General features: G+C 25.8%; 1 protein-coding gene across 1 annotated transcript; it reads right to left on the reverse strand.

Moving 5' to 3' along the window:
• Positions 1 to 8,109: 8,109 nt before the first annotated feature.
• On the reverse strand, positions 8,110 to 10,620 carry LOC107173408 (nucleoside diphosphate kinase 6, mitochondrial-like). Its single transcript, XM_089224340.1, has 5 exons — positions 10,465 to 10,620; positions 10,300 to 10,408; positions 9,902 to 10,044; positions 9,680 to 9,840; positions 8,110 to 8,820 (listed from the first exon to the last, which is right to left on the reverse strand). Exons 2-5 carry the CDS (start codon positions 10,375 to 10,377, stop codon positions 8,672 to 8,674), a joined length of 531 nt encoding a protein of 176 aa, XP_089080466.1. The 5' UTR covers positions 10,378 to 10,408; positions 10,465 to 10,620; the 3' UTR covers positions 8,110 to 8,671.
• Between the last annotated feature and the right edge of the window lie 4,451 nt (positions 10,621 to 15,071).

Below are 15,071 nucleotides of genomic sequence, written 5' to 3' on the forward strand. Positions count from 1 at the left end.
CGACATTACACATTTTGTTTAAAACAGAATTTTTATAAATAGTATTACGGTATTAGATTCTGAGCGGAGCGATGAATGTATTGATTTTTACCATGATGTGTTTTTTTTTTTTGTGTCCGTCATCACGTTTTGGGGCAGTAAAAGTGCTTCGATTTTTGATTTCAGTACCTCGTTCGATCAGAAAGTGAATCTAGTTGGTAATTTGGATACTTTAATACTTTTCTAAATAATCGAGAAAAACAAACTAAAAATTAAGGGGAAAACAGGAAATTTTACGCACGCTAAGTTTTCGACAAAATCGATTTTGGTTTTTGATGTAACTTTAAAACAAATGAATATAGATACATAACATTTTCACCGAATGTTTATATAAGTATATTCTATCCATCATGCAATTTTCAAAAATGTTCGACTTAAGTCTAACTATTTAAAAGCATTTGAAATTTTCGATCATTTTTAGTTTTTGTAAAATTAATATTGATAAAAATGTATTTGTTTGGCAGAAAAGCTTGAAAATTTAATAAAAGGCTCTTAACATATTTTTACAATAGCAGTTGAAAAATAAAAGAAATTCATAGTCACAATTTATTTTTATAAGCATTCAAAGTTTGAATTTTGACAACATATTATGTAAAGATCACGAAAATTCGTAAATTATTTTATGCTAGAAATTCATAAAAAATGTTCCTTTTAAATCTAAGATTTGAAAATTTTATACAAGGCTCATAGTACATTTTTACAATAGCAGGTGAAAAATAAAAGAAATATATTTTCACAATTTTTTTTTACAAGCATTCAAAGTTTGAATTTTGACAAAATCCGTAAAAATCACAAAAAATCACAAAATATTTTAAGCTAGAAATTCATAAAAAATTTTCTTTTTAAATCTAAGATTAGAAAATTTAATACAAGATTCCTTAAACGTTTTTCAATCTTTATCACAAATAAAAAGTCCACCGGAAATTCAAATTAAATTTTTATGAGCATTTGAAATTTAAATTCTTACAACATTGGATTTTCACTTTTAACGATTTCTTTATTTTGGTGTAACTCTAAAACAAACGACCGCGGGTACTTGAAATTTTCACTGAATGTTTATATAAGAATGTTATATATTTGATAAAATTTTCAAAATATTTAGATTTATTTTGAGCTATTTTTATTTTAATTTTTCAACTTTTTTAGTTTTTTTTCTATAAATATCGATAAAAATGTATGTGCTCGGTATAAAAGCTTGAAAATTTAATACAAGGCTTCTAACACATAGTAACAATATCAGTTAAAAAATATTAAAAATACATAGACACCATTTTTTTTTATAAGCATTTAAAGTTCAAATTTTGACTAAATACGTAAAAGTTATGGCAATGTTCAAATCATCTTAGATAGAAATTCATAAAAGTTTTTCTTTTTAATTCTAAGATTTGAAAATTTAATACATGGCTCCTATAATATTTTTACAATAGCAGTTGAAAAATAAAAGAAATGCTTAGTCACAATTTTTTTATAAGTATTCAAAGTTTGAATTTTAGACAACATACGTAAAAATCACGGAAATTATTTTATGCTAGAAATTCATTAAAAATTTTCCTTTTATATCTTAGAATTTAAAATTTTATATAAGGCTCCTAACATATTTTTACAATAGCAGGTGAAAAATAAAAGAAATGCTTAGTCACAATTTTTTTACAAGCATTCAAAGTTTGAACTTTGACAACATGTGTAAAAATCACGAAAATTCACAAATTATTTTAAACTAGAAATTCATAAAAATGTTTCTTTTTAAATCTAAGATTTGAAAATTTTTAATAATCTATAATATATTCTAGACAGATAAACCGTCTTCGCTCAGAATCGTTTTTCGTATACAATGATATAATATCATTGGATTCAAATTTAATTCCATCCATTAGTGAGGATCAAAATAAGCAAAGGACTTGTTGTCTTTATAAATAGAAAAAAAAATAGTTGTACTCTAACTTCTGAAAAATCGATTAATATACCATTAGTGATAAAAACATCGAAATTTGTCGTATTAATCGAATAATTTATGTCCATAATGCTATTTTGAATTAAATATTAGAATTTAAGATGAACATCAAAAATAATAATACATTTTTTATAAAGAAAGGATTAGACAATAATCAGAATTGAGTAACAACCTACCTACTTATAACTAATAAAAAACTAACAAGAAATTACTAGATTCATTATGTTGGTAAAATGATCTATAAAATACAAAAACAAATAAAAATTGTTTATACGTAGGTTTGAACTAGTAAAGATATCGAAAAAAGTTTTAGAATACTCCAATATGTTTCAAGTATTTTTATATAGAAGGAGCGTGTTTTTACCATAAAAAAGAGCATTACCTAATGATAGACAAGAAGTGTCAAATAGTTTTTTTTTTATTTTTCACATAGACATTGGTGTGACACTTTTTGGTAGTATTTCACCATACATTTTACATTTTGTTGAATTTTGAGGTAAAAATATTTTCTAGCGGACTTCGAAACTTATCCAGAAAGTTTAAGGCGTCGTTATGCTACATTTTTATCAAAAAAATATGGTTAAAATGTAGTTTTGAACTAGTATAGGGATCGAAAACAGTTTTTCAATAGACTGTATAGACGAATGTGTTTCGTGTATTTTGATGTACAAGGAACGTGTTTCTTCTATCAAAACTTAGCTAAACCTATTATATTAACATCCACTATTACGTTGATACACAAAAAATTTAAAAAAATTCAATTTTTTCACATAGATATTGGTGTGACACTTGTTGATAGTGTTTCATTATACATTTTTCATTTTTTTGAATTTTGATGTGGAAATTTGCCGAGTGGAGATATTAAATTTATCAAACAATCATGTAGTGTTATATATTAATATGCTGAATATGTCTGACTAGTTTTATGCAGTGCTGGATTAGGGGGACTGCGTAAGTACTAAGTAAACAATGACGCACGCGCTTGTGAAAATTGTGCATTTTTATGAAAATTGATTTGTGTTTTTCCAAATGGTACTTATTATTTCAGTGTTTTATTCATAAGAGAATTAAGCTCTAGGAAATAATTGTTTTAACCAAAATTACTTTATTTAAACTTAAAAATATACATTTTATGAATTTTAAGAAGACTATACTTTTGACATCAGAAATCGATTTAAATATCATTTTTTTTAAAACTATTTTTACATTATTATTTCTCATACCTATCTAAATAGTAAATTCTAAAACATCTAAAAATTGGAAAAAAGGTCTGTTTCGAATTGAATTGCTTCAATTTTTTTTCAAAAACAACTAACATTTCTTAGCATTTTTTACTGCACCTGTCAAATAAAATTATACACTGTTATTTTTATTTAAATTTAAATTCATTAAAAAAAGTTTTTTCAATTTATTTATACTTACGTAGTTTCTTATACCTTTATTTATTTTTTTATAAGCTCATATTGTTACTAATTATAATATTTTATAAGAAAACAAATGATATTATAGGTACATTAAAGTTATAATTTGGATAAATATTACAATGTAATGCAATACTTCTATACGCCCAATTTTACATTGCAATGCTCTTCATTTCATATAATTTCCATAACTAAGCATATTTTACAATTAAGTAGACAATCGTCATATTAGCTATATTATGGAAATTGTATTAAACCTCAAATCAGTAATCGTTTTTATACAGTATCATGAATTAAGTAAAAACCTATTTTAATATATTTAGGTGTGTAATACTGTTTATACTGTCTAGGTACTTATAGATACAATGTATATTTTACCGTGTTTTTCCTCGTTATCATAATAGAATGTCCTTGCATTCATGAATATACAATTTATTTGTTTAATTAAGTAATTGTAATATTGTAAACGTTAATATGTACGAGTAATTAATTAACGAGCAACTCCATTGCACAAATAAAACGTGATAAATTTAAAAATGTAATTATATTTCTATGTTTATATATATTAAAGTATTGATGAAAAAATAATTTATAACGTGTATCATTTACAACATTAAATTCTTTAATGATGGCTATCAATTGAATCATATGTACAATTAAATTTACAAGTACCTATATAATATAGTAATGTACTAACTTGTTTTTTATAATTATTATGAATTTTGCAGTTTTAAAAACACCTTATGGCTTCACATTATTTTGAACAACGATGATAGGTAGGTGCTTGATAAAATCTTCTTTTAAATTAATGATTTTTTTTTATAAATCCGACAACTTTCCTTTTGTTTTAAAACGAATGTTTCTAAAAGCTACAATACCTATTCCTCTTTAAGTGGTATTATTTTAAATGATAATTAACTGTAATATCTTTTGTAAAAAAAGTCCACACTTTTAATTATTTTTTTTTTTTAAATTGAGTTTAGCAGTCAATTAGAAAAACATATTATATTATGAACTGATTCTTCTTTCGAATGCATTTGTGTTCAATTTATTTATAATGTTCTGAATCGTGATTGATAAAAGAAAAAACTATTAACATAATAATTTAAAACTACTACCAGTGGCGTAGCTAGGGGGGCTAAGAGGGATATATCCCACCCCCATTGGCTGTGTTTATTTTAGCCATTGTAGGCTATAGCTAAGAAGGATGCAGTTAAAATATTGGAGCCTGTAGGCATAATAAATAAATAAAAATGTTTATACATGTATACAATTTAAAAAAAAACGTAAATAAAAGAAATATGTTATTTGTATTTTTAGAATTTTTTTGTGAGACTTAGCCCCCCCCCCCCCATACAAAATTCCTGGCTACGCCACTGACTACTACCTATATACATATGCATAACTGCTCGTCCTCGCTACACAAAACCCGTAAATAAAGAATAATGCGATTAGCATAATATTTGTAATGTTGTATTGTACAATGTACATATTTCATTGATTTTGATTGAATGACATATTATTGCGGTTAGACTTTCTGCACTGTATATTACAAAAGTTGAGTGAGTGGATATGATATATGATAAACATTTACACAAATATGTATAATATATAATATGTGGATACCTACATTGTTATAAGTTAACTATTTAGAGGGCTACTATAATACTTCTCCGGCCAAATATTGCAGGTTAACTGTCATCTTGTCTCTGTCAGTTATTGTTTAAAATGTACAACGGAGATATAAAAAAATAAATAAAAACCATAGAAATTGTTCAGAAAAAAACGGGTTAAGTCGTCACGTTCCTATTGTGTTTTAAACAATAATTTTAATTATAGACTTAAGTTGATTTCGTCTTCTTCAATCCGTTCGGAAAAATACCGCGTTTGGTTGTCACGTAGGTACTGTGAGTTTAAATTATAACTATAGACTTATATAGACTTAAGTTAATTTTGTAGCTTTTGCAATCGTCTAACTGAGTGCCTTTACAGAAACTATGATGACTAATGTCCAGTACTATATGTCTATATGTAATATAGCTATATAGCACTACATAAAGGCAGTTGTAAACATATTATATACATATTCGACATTTCGACCATACTGCTTTAGGTGGGAAAAACTGAGATAAGTGACTTGCGTCATTTTCGATCGAATTTCGACAGATTTTATTAGCTTTGTATTATTATTATATCATGATGATAATATATTTTATCGTCATAGAGCATAGGTCATCAATGGGGAGGGGGGGGGCTCGGAAGTCAGAGGAATGGACTACCAAAAATATTTTATTCCAATAGTGATTTTACTTTCATCATTTTTCTCTGGGTGGTCCACAATAACTTGCTTAGTAAAAAAATGTATTTTTAGACATTAAATATTTTATCCAACTCATCTGGCCTCCCTTAGAAACTAATGATTTACGACCCCTGCCAATGCCTATGCTTTACTAACGCGTGAATGAAACCTTTTTCGACCAAAATTGTCCCCTTATCTTTTTAGTCAAAGCAGAAGGTTTTACAACAGATATTGTTTTATTTGTACCAAAAAAATAAGTTGTATAATATTATATAATTTAAAAATAAAACTTATACCTACCTACATAATTTATCGCTGTAAATAACTACGCATATATTTGATTAGTGGTCGTCGAGTTTGATTGTGACGTTAATTACCATATTATTATAATGGTACCTATATTTTATAATATGTACCTATACCAAGATATTATATACGTCAACTTCCGCTGTCATCAAAAATCTAGTGTAGGTATTACTTAAAGTAAAATAAATTGCTTTAATAGCAATTAGCTAGGTAACAATATCACATTATAAAGTACCTATTTTAATCAACATAAAATAAATAATTGAGAAAGATTAAAATAGAAAACATTACAAAATATATTATTTTTCATATTATTATGCAATAATATATGTCTACTACTAGTGCTTTAAAATTGTAAATTGTTTGTTTATATTTTACTTTTTTATTTTTTATAAGCTTTTAATGTAACTATGATAGCTCAATAATTATTAAAATTATAACAAAGGTAGGTAATTAAGGTATACATTACAAAATAATATTTGTGAACATTGTGATTTAGATGATGATAACGATTAACGGTTGCTTATCTTAAAAAACTCATAACTCGCTTTAAAATTAAAATATAATAAAAAAGCCTGTGAGAATCCCTATGTAATAATATTACCTTTGTTGTTGATACGAGGTCAATTCACTCTAAATTTTAGATTAACGGAACTAAACGTGATCTGCTGAGCGAGAAATTTGCTATATTACGCACTTGTAAGACGGAGACAACACGTGCGTCCTCTTAATACTTTTTATGCGTCAAAATGTCGAATATATTTTATTTATATAAATAATATTTTAAGTACTATTAAAACAAAGATATTCTTATATTTATAAATGATAGGTAAGTCCTACCTAGAAATAAAAAATATTATATACATAATTTAATTATTATTATGGTACAAGACTAAAAACTATTTGACTAATGTATATGTTTTTAGATTCTGATTGTAGCAATGAATGAATAGGTTTTACAACAATATATTTTTATATTTTCTGCCTTTATTTGCTTAAATATTACCTGTCTAGATATGGTTAGCTCTTGAGTGTGACGAGAAAGCACTGCACCCCTACACCTAGACCTGATTAGGATTCTATAGTATGTGCATATTAAGACCTAAGAGGTCATGCCGTATGTGTTATTTCTATCTTACCAATCCATAGATAGCAAAGTAGTTTACAATTGTAAGCTGATTGTAACTTGTTTCAAAATTAATACTTATAAATTTAAATTTTACCTTTACATTTGAATAATAGATCAATATCAAGAATAAGTAATTATAGTAAAATGGATTAGGTATACTGAATAGAATATTTGTTAAATTTTGCACTTGTAATGTGTAATCATTACATGCAGATATGATTTCCTCTTGAATATTTTATTTATTTCAATGTGGAAAACAAGCTGAGCAAGTCACTTACAATATTCAGCTTAAAAAAACTATACTAATATTCACTAAAGGTACTGAATAATTTAAACAAATGAGAACTGTAATATGATGTTTTAAATTTTTTTCTTTCTAGAAATTGAATAGAATATTACAATATAATAGCTATAGATTATTGAATTCTAAATTGATATGGTTTATTACCAAATAAATATATTGTACAAATATAAGACATGTCATATTAGTTATAAGTCATCACATAAGTGCATAAAGCATTGTTTCATTACCTATATTTATTGTATTGATAAATGATATTATACTAATTATTTAAAATCAATTTTTATTATGATTTTTGAAGAAAAAAGGTTATATTATGATTTATGAATTCTATGTTCAGACCTTAAATTCTTATAAAAAAACTGGATAATTCTGAAAATATATATGGTAAATGTCCATATAATAAAATAAAATTTGTACTAAGTAAATAAATTGTATAAAATGTATATTAAAAATATTATAATCTAAATGACTGATGACTATAAATAAAAAAGTGTAAGTTGTGGTACAAAAAAAAGAACAGAACTACAGTCTTATTATTCTTTTATATTTCTATTAATGTAAAATATATAACTGTTATCTAATATACTATAGTAAACACTAATAACTACTGCCAACTTAATTCTTTAATTTAATTTTATTACAATTTATTTAGTTAATTAATATTAGAACCAATTTTGTTACATTACTTAATAGATAAAATATATAATTATAAAATAATTAGTCTTCAAAAATATGAGAATCATAAACAACATTTCTTTGCAATATAAATAAACTATACAACATTAAGTTATAAATCAACATTTTATCCAACATTTTAACATTTGTTAATATTAGTTTTAAAAACATTGGGCTTAGTTCTTAAACAAAAATGTGTAATCTACTTAATATCAATAGTAACAATATACGTAATTAATTATGATATACGTGGTAACATAGAGCAATAGAGCATATTAATTGATTAACTCAATACTATACATATATAAAATAGTAATAAAATAAATCTTATAAAAGATAATAGCAATACATTGCAATTAGTTAATTATTAAACATCATAATATACTTTTTATGACTCAGTATGATACAGAATAGTCAATAAGTCTAATATTGTTATTATTAGTAATATTTGGTTTACTTAAATAATATACCTAGAATCACTATTGACAATTTAGCCAACAGTAATCATCATTAATTTGATGAAAATCATCATCATACACAAAATAACCTAACTTTCATGCGCAGAATGAATAAATTGTTTATCATCAAACTGTACTCTTCCATTCCTAAACATAGGCTCTTCGGTTAGTTTCCAGTGATCAAAACAAAATTCTGGTACCATTATGCTGACTTCTCTGCGAACAGATACATCAGAATCTGAAATGTAAACAATAACTATTTTATTCAATATACAATTGTTTAATTTTGATTATTATTATAATTTTTGATGAAAGATAATATTTTTTAAACAAAACTCAGTCTGTAGACTTACTGTAAGAACAATAATTAAACAAACGAAAAGTAAAATTTCATAAATTAAAAATATTATTGTATCATAAACTATAGACTACTTTTGTTACTGAACATCGTAACAAGTTAAAATAAATGGATAGATGGACTAATATTTGTAACACATTAAAACTTGATTACATTTTTTTTTTTTTATACATATATATATAATTCAGAAATAGAATGATAGAAAAATCAGAGCATTTCTTTTGGAAAATTAAAAAAAAACTGTTTAAAAATTAAATAAATAAGTTTAAAATTATAGCTAAACATTTTTGGAATTGTATGAATTCATAATTTCAGCATTAAAATAATTTGACATGTTTTCTTTTTAAAATATGATGTATATATTATTGTTTTTAAACTAAGTAATATATATATATATATATATATACGTGTATTTGTAACATATATTATGTATGTCAATATTATGCTCCTTTTGACTTCACTGATTTTCTAGAGAGTCCAAAAAAAAAGTCAATCACGGGCATAAAGAATAAAACAATTAATTATATATTCTTTCTGTACCTACTAAGTACTAATGATGAAGAGTATAAAATCTACAACATTCAAATCAGCAAAATGTATTATAACTTATTCCATTTTACCATTAAAAGTACAGTCTAATTATTTTAAGGTATTACTATAAATGTAAGAGTTTATGAATATTTTTTAAGATAAGTATAATAACTCTATTGATCAATACATCAAATAAAAACAATATTACCAGATCCATGTGTGGCGTTTCTAGTATCTGTGAGTCCATGTTTAGCTCTTATAGAATCAGGATTACTTAGCTGACATTGGAAAACTTTAGTTGGACCCATTAACTGGCGCCAAACTGAGATCGCATCTTCTCTGGCCAATATATATGCTTCTGATGGTCCACTACAGATATGATCACAAATTAATCATAATATTTTAAAATTATTAAAATCAATTTAAATACCTTGTCATGAATGTGATGAGTCTATTGTAAAAAAACTTTGTCTTATGCTCTCCATAAAATTGCTCTGCCTGTTCCAGTTTAATGGTTTGACGCTTTGATCGTACAACGTAAAAACCATTGTCCAGTATTGTTCGCCTAATATCCTGTTTAAAACATTAATGGTGTATTATTATGAATTTAATTCATGTTTACAGTATTGTTTTTACAGAACACCAACTACTTAAAATTAACTCAATAAGAAAAAGGAATACCTACCTATAATCCTATAATACAGCCAATAAACTAGAATTTTTTTTAAGACAAAAAACTTTGTAATCGTTACAGAAATAATCAATATCAACACAACTACGGCTGAGTTAAAACGAAATGATTGATAAATGCATTTTGACAATACGTACGAGCAAAGAAAATGGACTGCACACCACATGAGGTTTCATGATGGCTAAAGTCAATTGCAAAGGCTTGATAGATGTCATCTCAATGAAAGCATATCATCCATTTCTAATACTAAACAATTTGATAATAATAATATATTATTACAAATAACTATTAAATTTACTTACATAATTCATCCGACTAGATGTTATATAAATAATTAAAATTAAAAAGGAACTTAAGGTATATACTATATTTTAATAAAATTATTATTATTTATTTTAGTGGGTAATAGATAATAGATATGTTATCATTCACATCTTATCGTATATTGATAACGATTTTGATGAACACATGTCATGCCGTTACAGTCATAGATAATATAAGAATTCTTATATTATCTATGGTTACAGTGTGGAACGAATACGATTTATTAAAATATGCAAACAAATATTACAAGGCGTGAAGGCGTCATAATGACTATTGACTAATGAGTAAAGTCATAGGTTAATCGGAAGCGTATTTAAGTGGAACACATGGGGCCAGTGCCCTAACCATTTAATGTATTTTATACTTTAAAAAAATAATATGTTTTATTAATTTTTTAGCTAATTAAATGTGATGTTTCCATCAAATACTTACAAGTATTTCGGTTATTTGGTTATTTGGTTATTAAATTATATACTTAAATTATATAGGTAATTACATTAGGGCTTGTCATGATTTAAGACGTAACGATTTAACCGTTATCAGTTGTTATCAAAATTTGGAAAACTGCCCCGGTATATTAATATAATTACGAACATAAGCCTATAATTTGCCTGGCCATGCAAGTATATAGCATATAGCCATATAGGTATATCGCATATAAGTACCTACTTACTGAAGCAGTGAAGCCTACTGTCTGTAGGTATAATTGTTTTAAAAATGAAATTCTAATACAAACTAAATGATATGAAAAATATTATAACCTGCATTGAGTTAGCAAAAGCCAAAGCAACATATTGCCATATTGGCTATTATTACCTATATTTGCAATAAACACAATAATATATATTCAAAGTTTGTTATCTACGTATGAATGAGTGTGATATGTGATAGATATATCTATTACATAATATATATTATATATCTAATAATAATTACATATAATACATATTTATATTATAACACTTAACAAACATCATTCAGTTCAAACTGTTTTGTTATTTTTGTTATTATCATTAGCAAATATAGGTACCAATGGTTATTATTCAATGTTTGCAAATTAGTATTGTACTATTGTGATAATATTATTCACTTACCTATATGATATCAACAAGAGCGAATAATCAAATATATTATACACCTATTGTATTCATGTGTAAATAAGTGGACAAATTATAAAACTCAGTTGACAGCTGACAAGTGCCTATTGAAAAATTAGGTCAACTATAAAAACAACAGCTAGCAAGATATCTACTTGATAGCGAGCAATACGCAAAGTGTAGGTGCCTAATTAACAATAGGTGTGTGATAATGCAATTGACAACATAGGTCTAATTGGTAATATAAAGATCGAAAGTCCTTCGAAAAATATTATAAACAGGAAACGGCCTTGAAAAACAATATTATTATGGTAAGTGCGTGTGGTCCAAAATCGTAGACGGGTGAAATTGGACGAACAGCATGTGTTCGCCATTGTAAATATTTATAATCGAGTTGTTACTCACCACATAATAATTTAAACAACACGAACTCAGCGGAAAAACATAAAAAAAATATTCGTTCAGATTTATACGTACGCGTTAAACGTAGGTACAATTTATCATTGTTTTTGTAACTTTATTGCATTTACTTTACACCACAGAGTATCATATCCAAGTGGACCTATAGCTATCTGACTAATGGAAATATACGTTTTAAATCTTTTCCATTTGGCAACCAAACATTCAAGGTTCATTGACTTGTATAAGTCTTAACTTTAAATATTTATGTAAAATTCGACGCAAATAGAAACAAAGCAAGTTACGTTTTGATTACTAAGCATTGAGATAATTTATCAACGAATTATACGTAGGTTTACGACCTATATAATAATATGTTTACACATAATATAATACCTAATTTAATTTTATAAATGTTTCGTGAAATTAGATAATTAAGTCTAAAAGCATTATATATTTTAAACTAAACAAATATTATCTTAACCATTTATTTATATTTTATTGTAACACCTACAGGTTTCAGGGAAATCCATTTATCACAAATTTCTTAAAAGGAATTCTCAATTGGTTCCATTATAATTCGTAAATTTTTAATAAGTTAGGTACAAATATAGCATTTATATATGAAAAAAATAATTTAACAAATTACAAACGTTCATATGTGATGATGTAGGTACTACAATTTAATCAAACAATTTTCTATTATTGTTAATAACAATAAAATGTTTAAGATTAATCATACATTTGTGTTTTTTTAAATATAACTCATAGGCATTTTGAATTATTTAATTTTTTTTAAAACTCAAAATCTCACTGTTAAAGCTATGTCGAAAATGAGAGATATTGCTGAAAAGTTACATAAAATTATCAAATAATGGACTACGAATTTTTAACAATGAATTATATTTCTGGGAGACTGAAACATATCGAAATTCAGATAAGAACTTTCAGACACCGTGATTAACTTTGAAAACCAAGGCATTTAGACACCCTCCTACCATATTATATAGTCCAATCAAAATATACGAAATTCAAGGTAAAATATTATAAAAGTATAAATGCGCAGCTGCGCTCGTGGTCGTATAAGAATGGAAAAATTGTATTTTTTCAAGTGGGAAAACAATATTGACCACGTGATAGTGGATAATGTCTAAAAAGAAGGGGAGGGTCAACTTGAGCGTGTGCTTTTTTAACAGATGAATCGAGACGGAAAATCGTGCGTTTAGTTGTATAACGTTGAATGCTAATCACTATGTGAGATATTCAAAGAAATATTACGATATTATAACTTACTGGTGGTTTTGACCCTGGAAAAGTAATAAGATATTTTCCATAAAATTATACAACATTTATTTGTCTAAGCTTAAGTAAATTAAAATACAGCAAACATACAACTAGTTGTAGGCACCTATACCATATAAATATTTTGTTCCTAGTGTTACGATAACAATGAATGCAAATTAACAAAACATGCTTATTTGTTTTTGTTTTTCGATTTTTTTTTTTTTTTTTTTGTAGTTCTCTTACACTTCTCTGATTTAAAACTACTTTAAAATGTTTTCTTAGTAGTCGAATAGTATATAATAAACTAATAATATTATGAGCACAATGTAGGTATTACTTTATTGTTTTTCAGCTAAAAATATAGACTGTATTAAATAATTAATAACAATCCTGTACTATATAGTTATGGAGTTTTATGATATATTCTTAAATCATTAGGTATTATATAATATGATCAAAATACTCGTATATCAAAATATATTTAAATCAGGGATGTAACTGCCTATATTAGGGATGGCCACTAACCTTAATTTTGGGAGCTGAAAATTTATGAAGCTAATTCGAAGTAAATTACATTATTAAAGTATGTCTATAAAATGGTTTATAAAATAAAGATACATTTTTATTTTATAACAATAAAGGAGTATTTATTTTTTACACTATGTAAACGGAACATTATTGTTTAGATACACACGACCTAGGAAAATGATATTTTACTTTTGAGAGGTGTTTTTTTTTTTTTATTATACTATTTAATTTTAGTAATTTTACTCTAAGCTTGGTATCAAAATCCACACGAGACTGATTCGCAAATGGCATGTGGAAAGTAAGCCTCGTTGGGGCCACCTCTGGCATATACTATAGAGCAGGGGTGAAGAACCTTTTTTGGGTCTAGTGCCAAATTTTTTCAATTAAAGGTTTCACAATTTTTCACGTACCCAAAGTTTGTAAATACTAATTATAACATAATAAATATAGTGATTAACATAGGTAATACATTTTACATAGGAATTTATAATTTTTTTTAATGTATATAATTCGTTTCTTTGAATTTTTTTGCAAGCAACATTTTTATGAATAACATTCATTTATTCATTTATTTTTCACAATAATTTTGATTTTTTGCTTGCCATTGCAATTTGACAAACATACCTAATCTAACCACTTTTGGCACGTGTACCGTGGGTTCACTTTAAATACTCTATAATAATGTAAAACAAATTATAGTATTTGGTATTCCATCGTTCTCAGGAATATCTGGTAGTGTCAAATATCGATCATTGAAAATTCAAAGTCCATACAAATGATCTAATTCCAATGAATATTATTTCCAAAATATAATTTCATCAAATTTAGGTAGGTAGATGGTAAATATAAAATAAAGTACTAATACGCCAATATACCTACTACCTCGTAGTATTATTATGCACAAATTGAATGGAACTAAACCAGAAATTGATGAGAAAAACATACAAAACATTAATTATTTCTATTCGAATAAAGAGTAAGTACCTATAACTTACCAAAATAATTTTCCACAGTCAAAAATCTCTGCAACAACTTACTCTCATACAATATTATTGTGAGATATTTCAAATGTTGACGAACGAATCGAACGGCGATTAATACAAACCTGTGTGCGTGTCTTTGTTTGTAATCACTATACGTAATATAATAATAATATTACTAATATTTACATTGTTTTATAGCCAACGTGTAGCTAAAACATGTTATCCGCGTGTATGCACTCACGCATACACGCATACACGCTATGCAGCTAAAAACGCATTAATACGTATTATTAT

The sequence above is a fragment of the Diuraphis noxia genome, unplaced genomic scaffold (genome assembly GCF_037042655.1).
Source record: "Diuraphis noxia isolate RWA-SAM2 unplaced genomic scaffold, SU_Dnox_SAM2 contig0003, whole genome shotgun sequence".
NCBI classification, from domain to species: Eukaryota; Metazoa; Arthropoda; class Insecta; order Hemiptera; family Aphididae; genus Diuraphis; species Diuraphis noxia.

Excerpts from the sequence above, each read along its gene's own strand:
- LOC107173408 (XM_089224340.1), bottom strand. The coding sequence starts at position 10,377 with ATGACATCTATCAAGCCTTTGCAATTGACTTTAGCCATCATGAAACCT. Across the intron at positions 10,045-10,299 it reads GCAGTCCATTTTCTTTGCTC|GATATTAGGCGAACAATACT; the intron begins GTACGTATTGTC and ends TGTTTTAAACAG. Across the intron at positions 8,821-9,679 it reads AAACGCCACACATGGATCTG|ATTCTGATGTATCTGTTCGC; the intron begins GTAATATTGTTT and ends TTTACATTTCAG.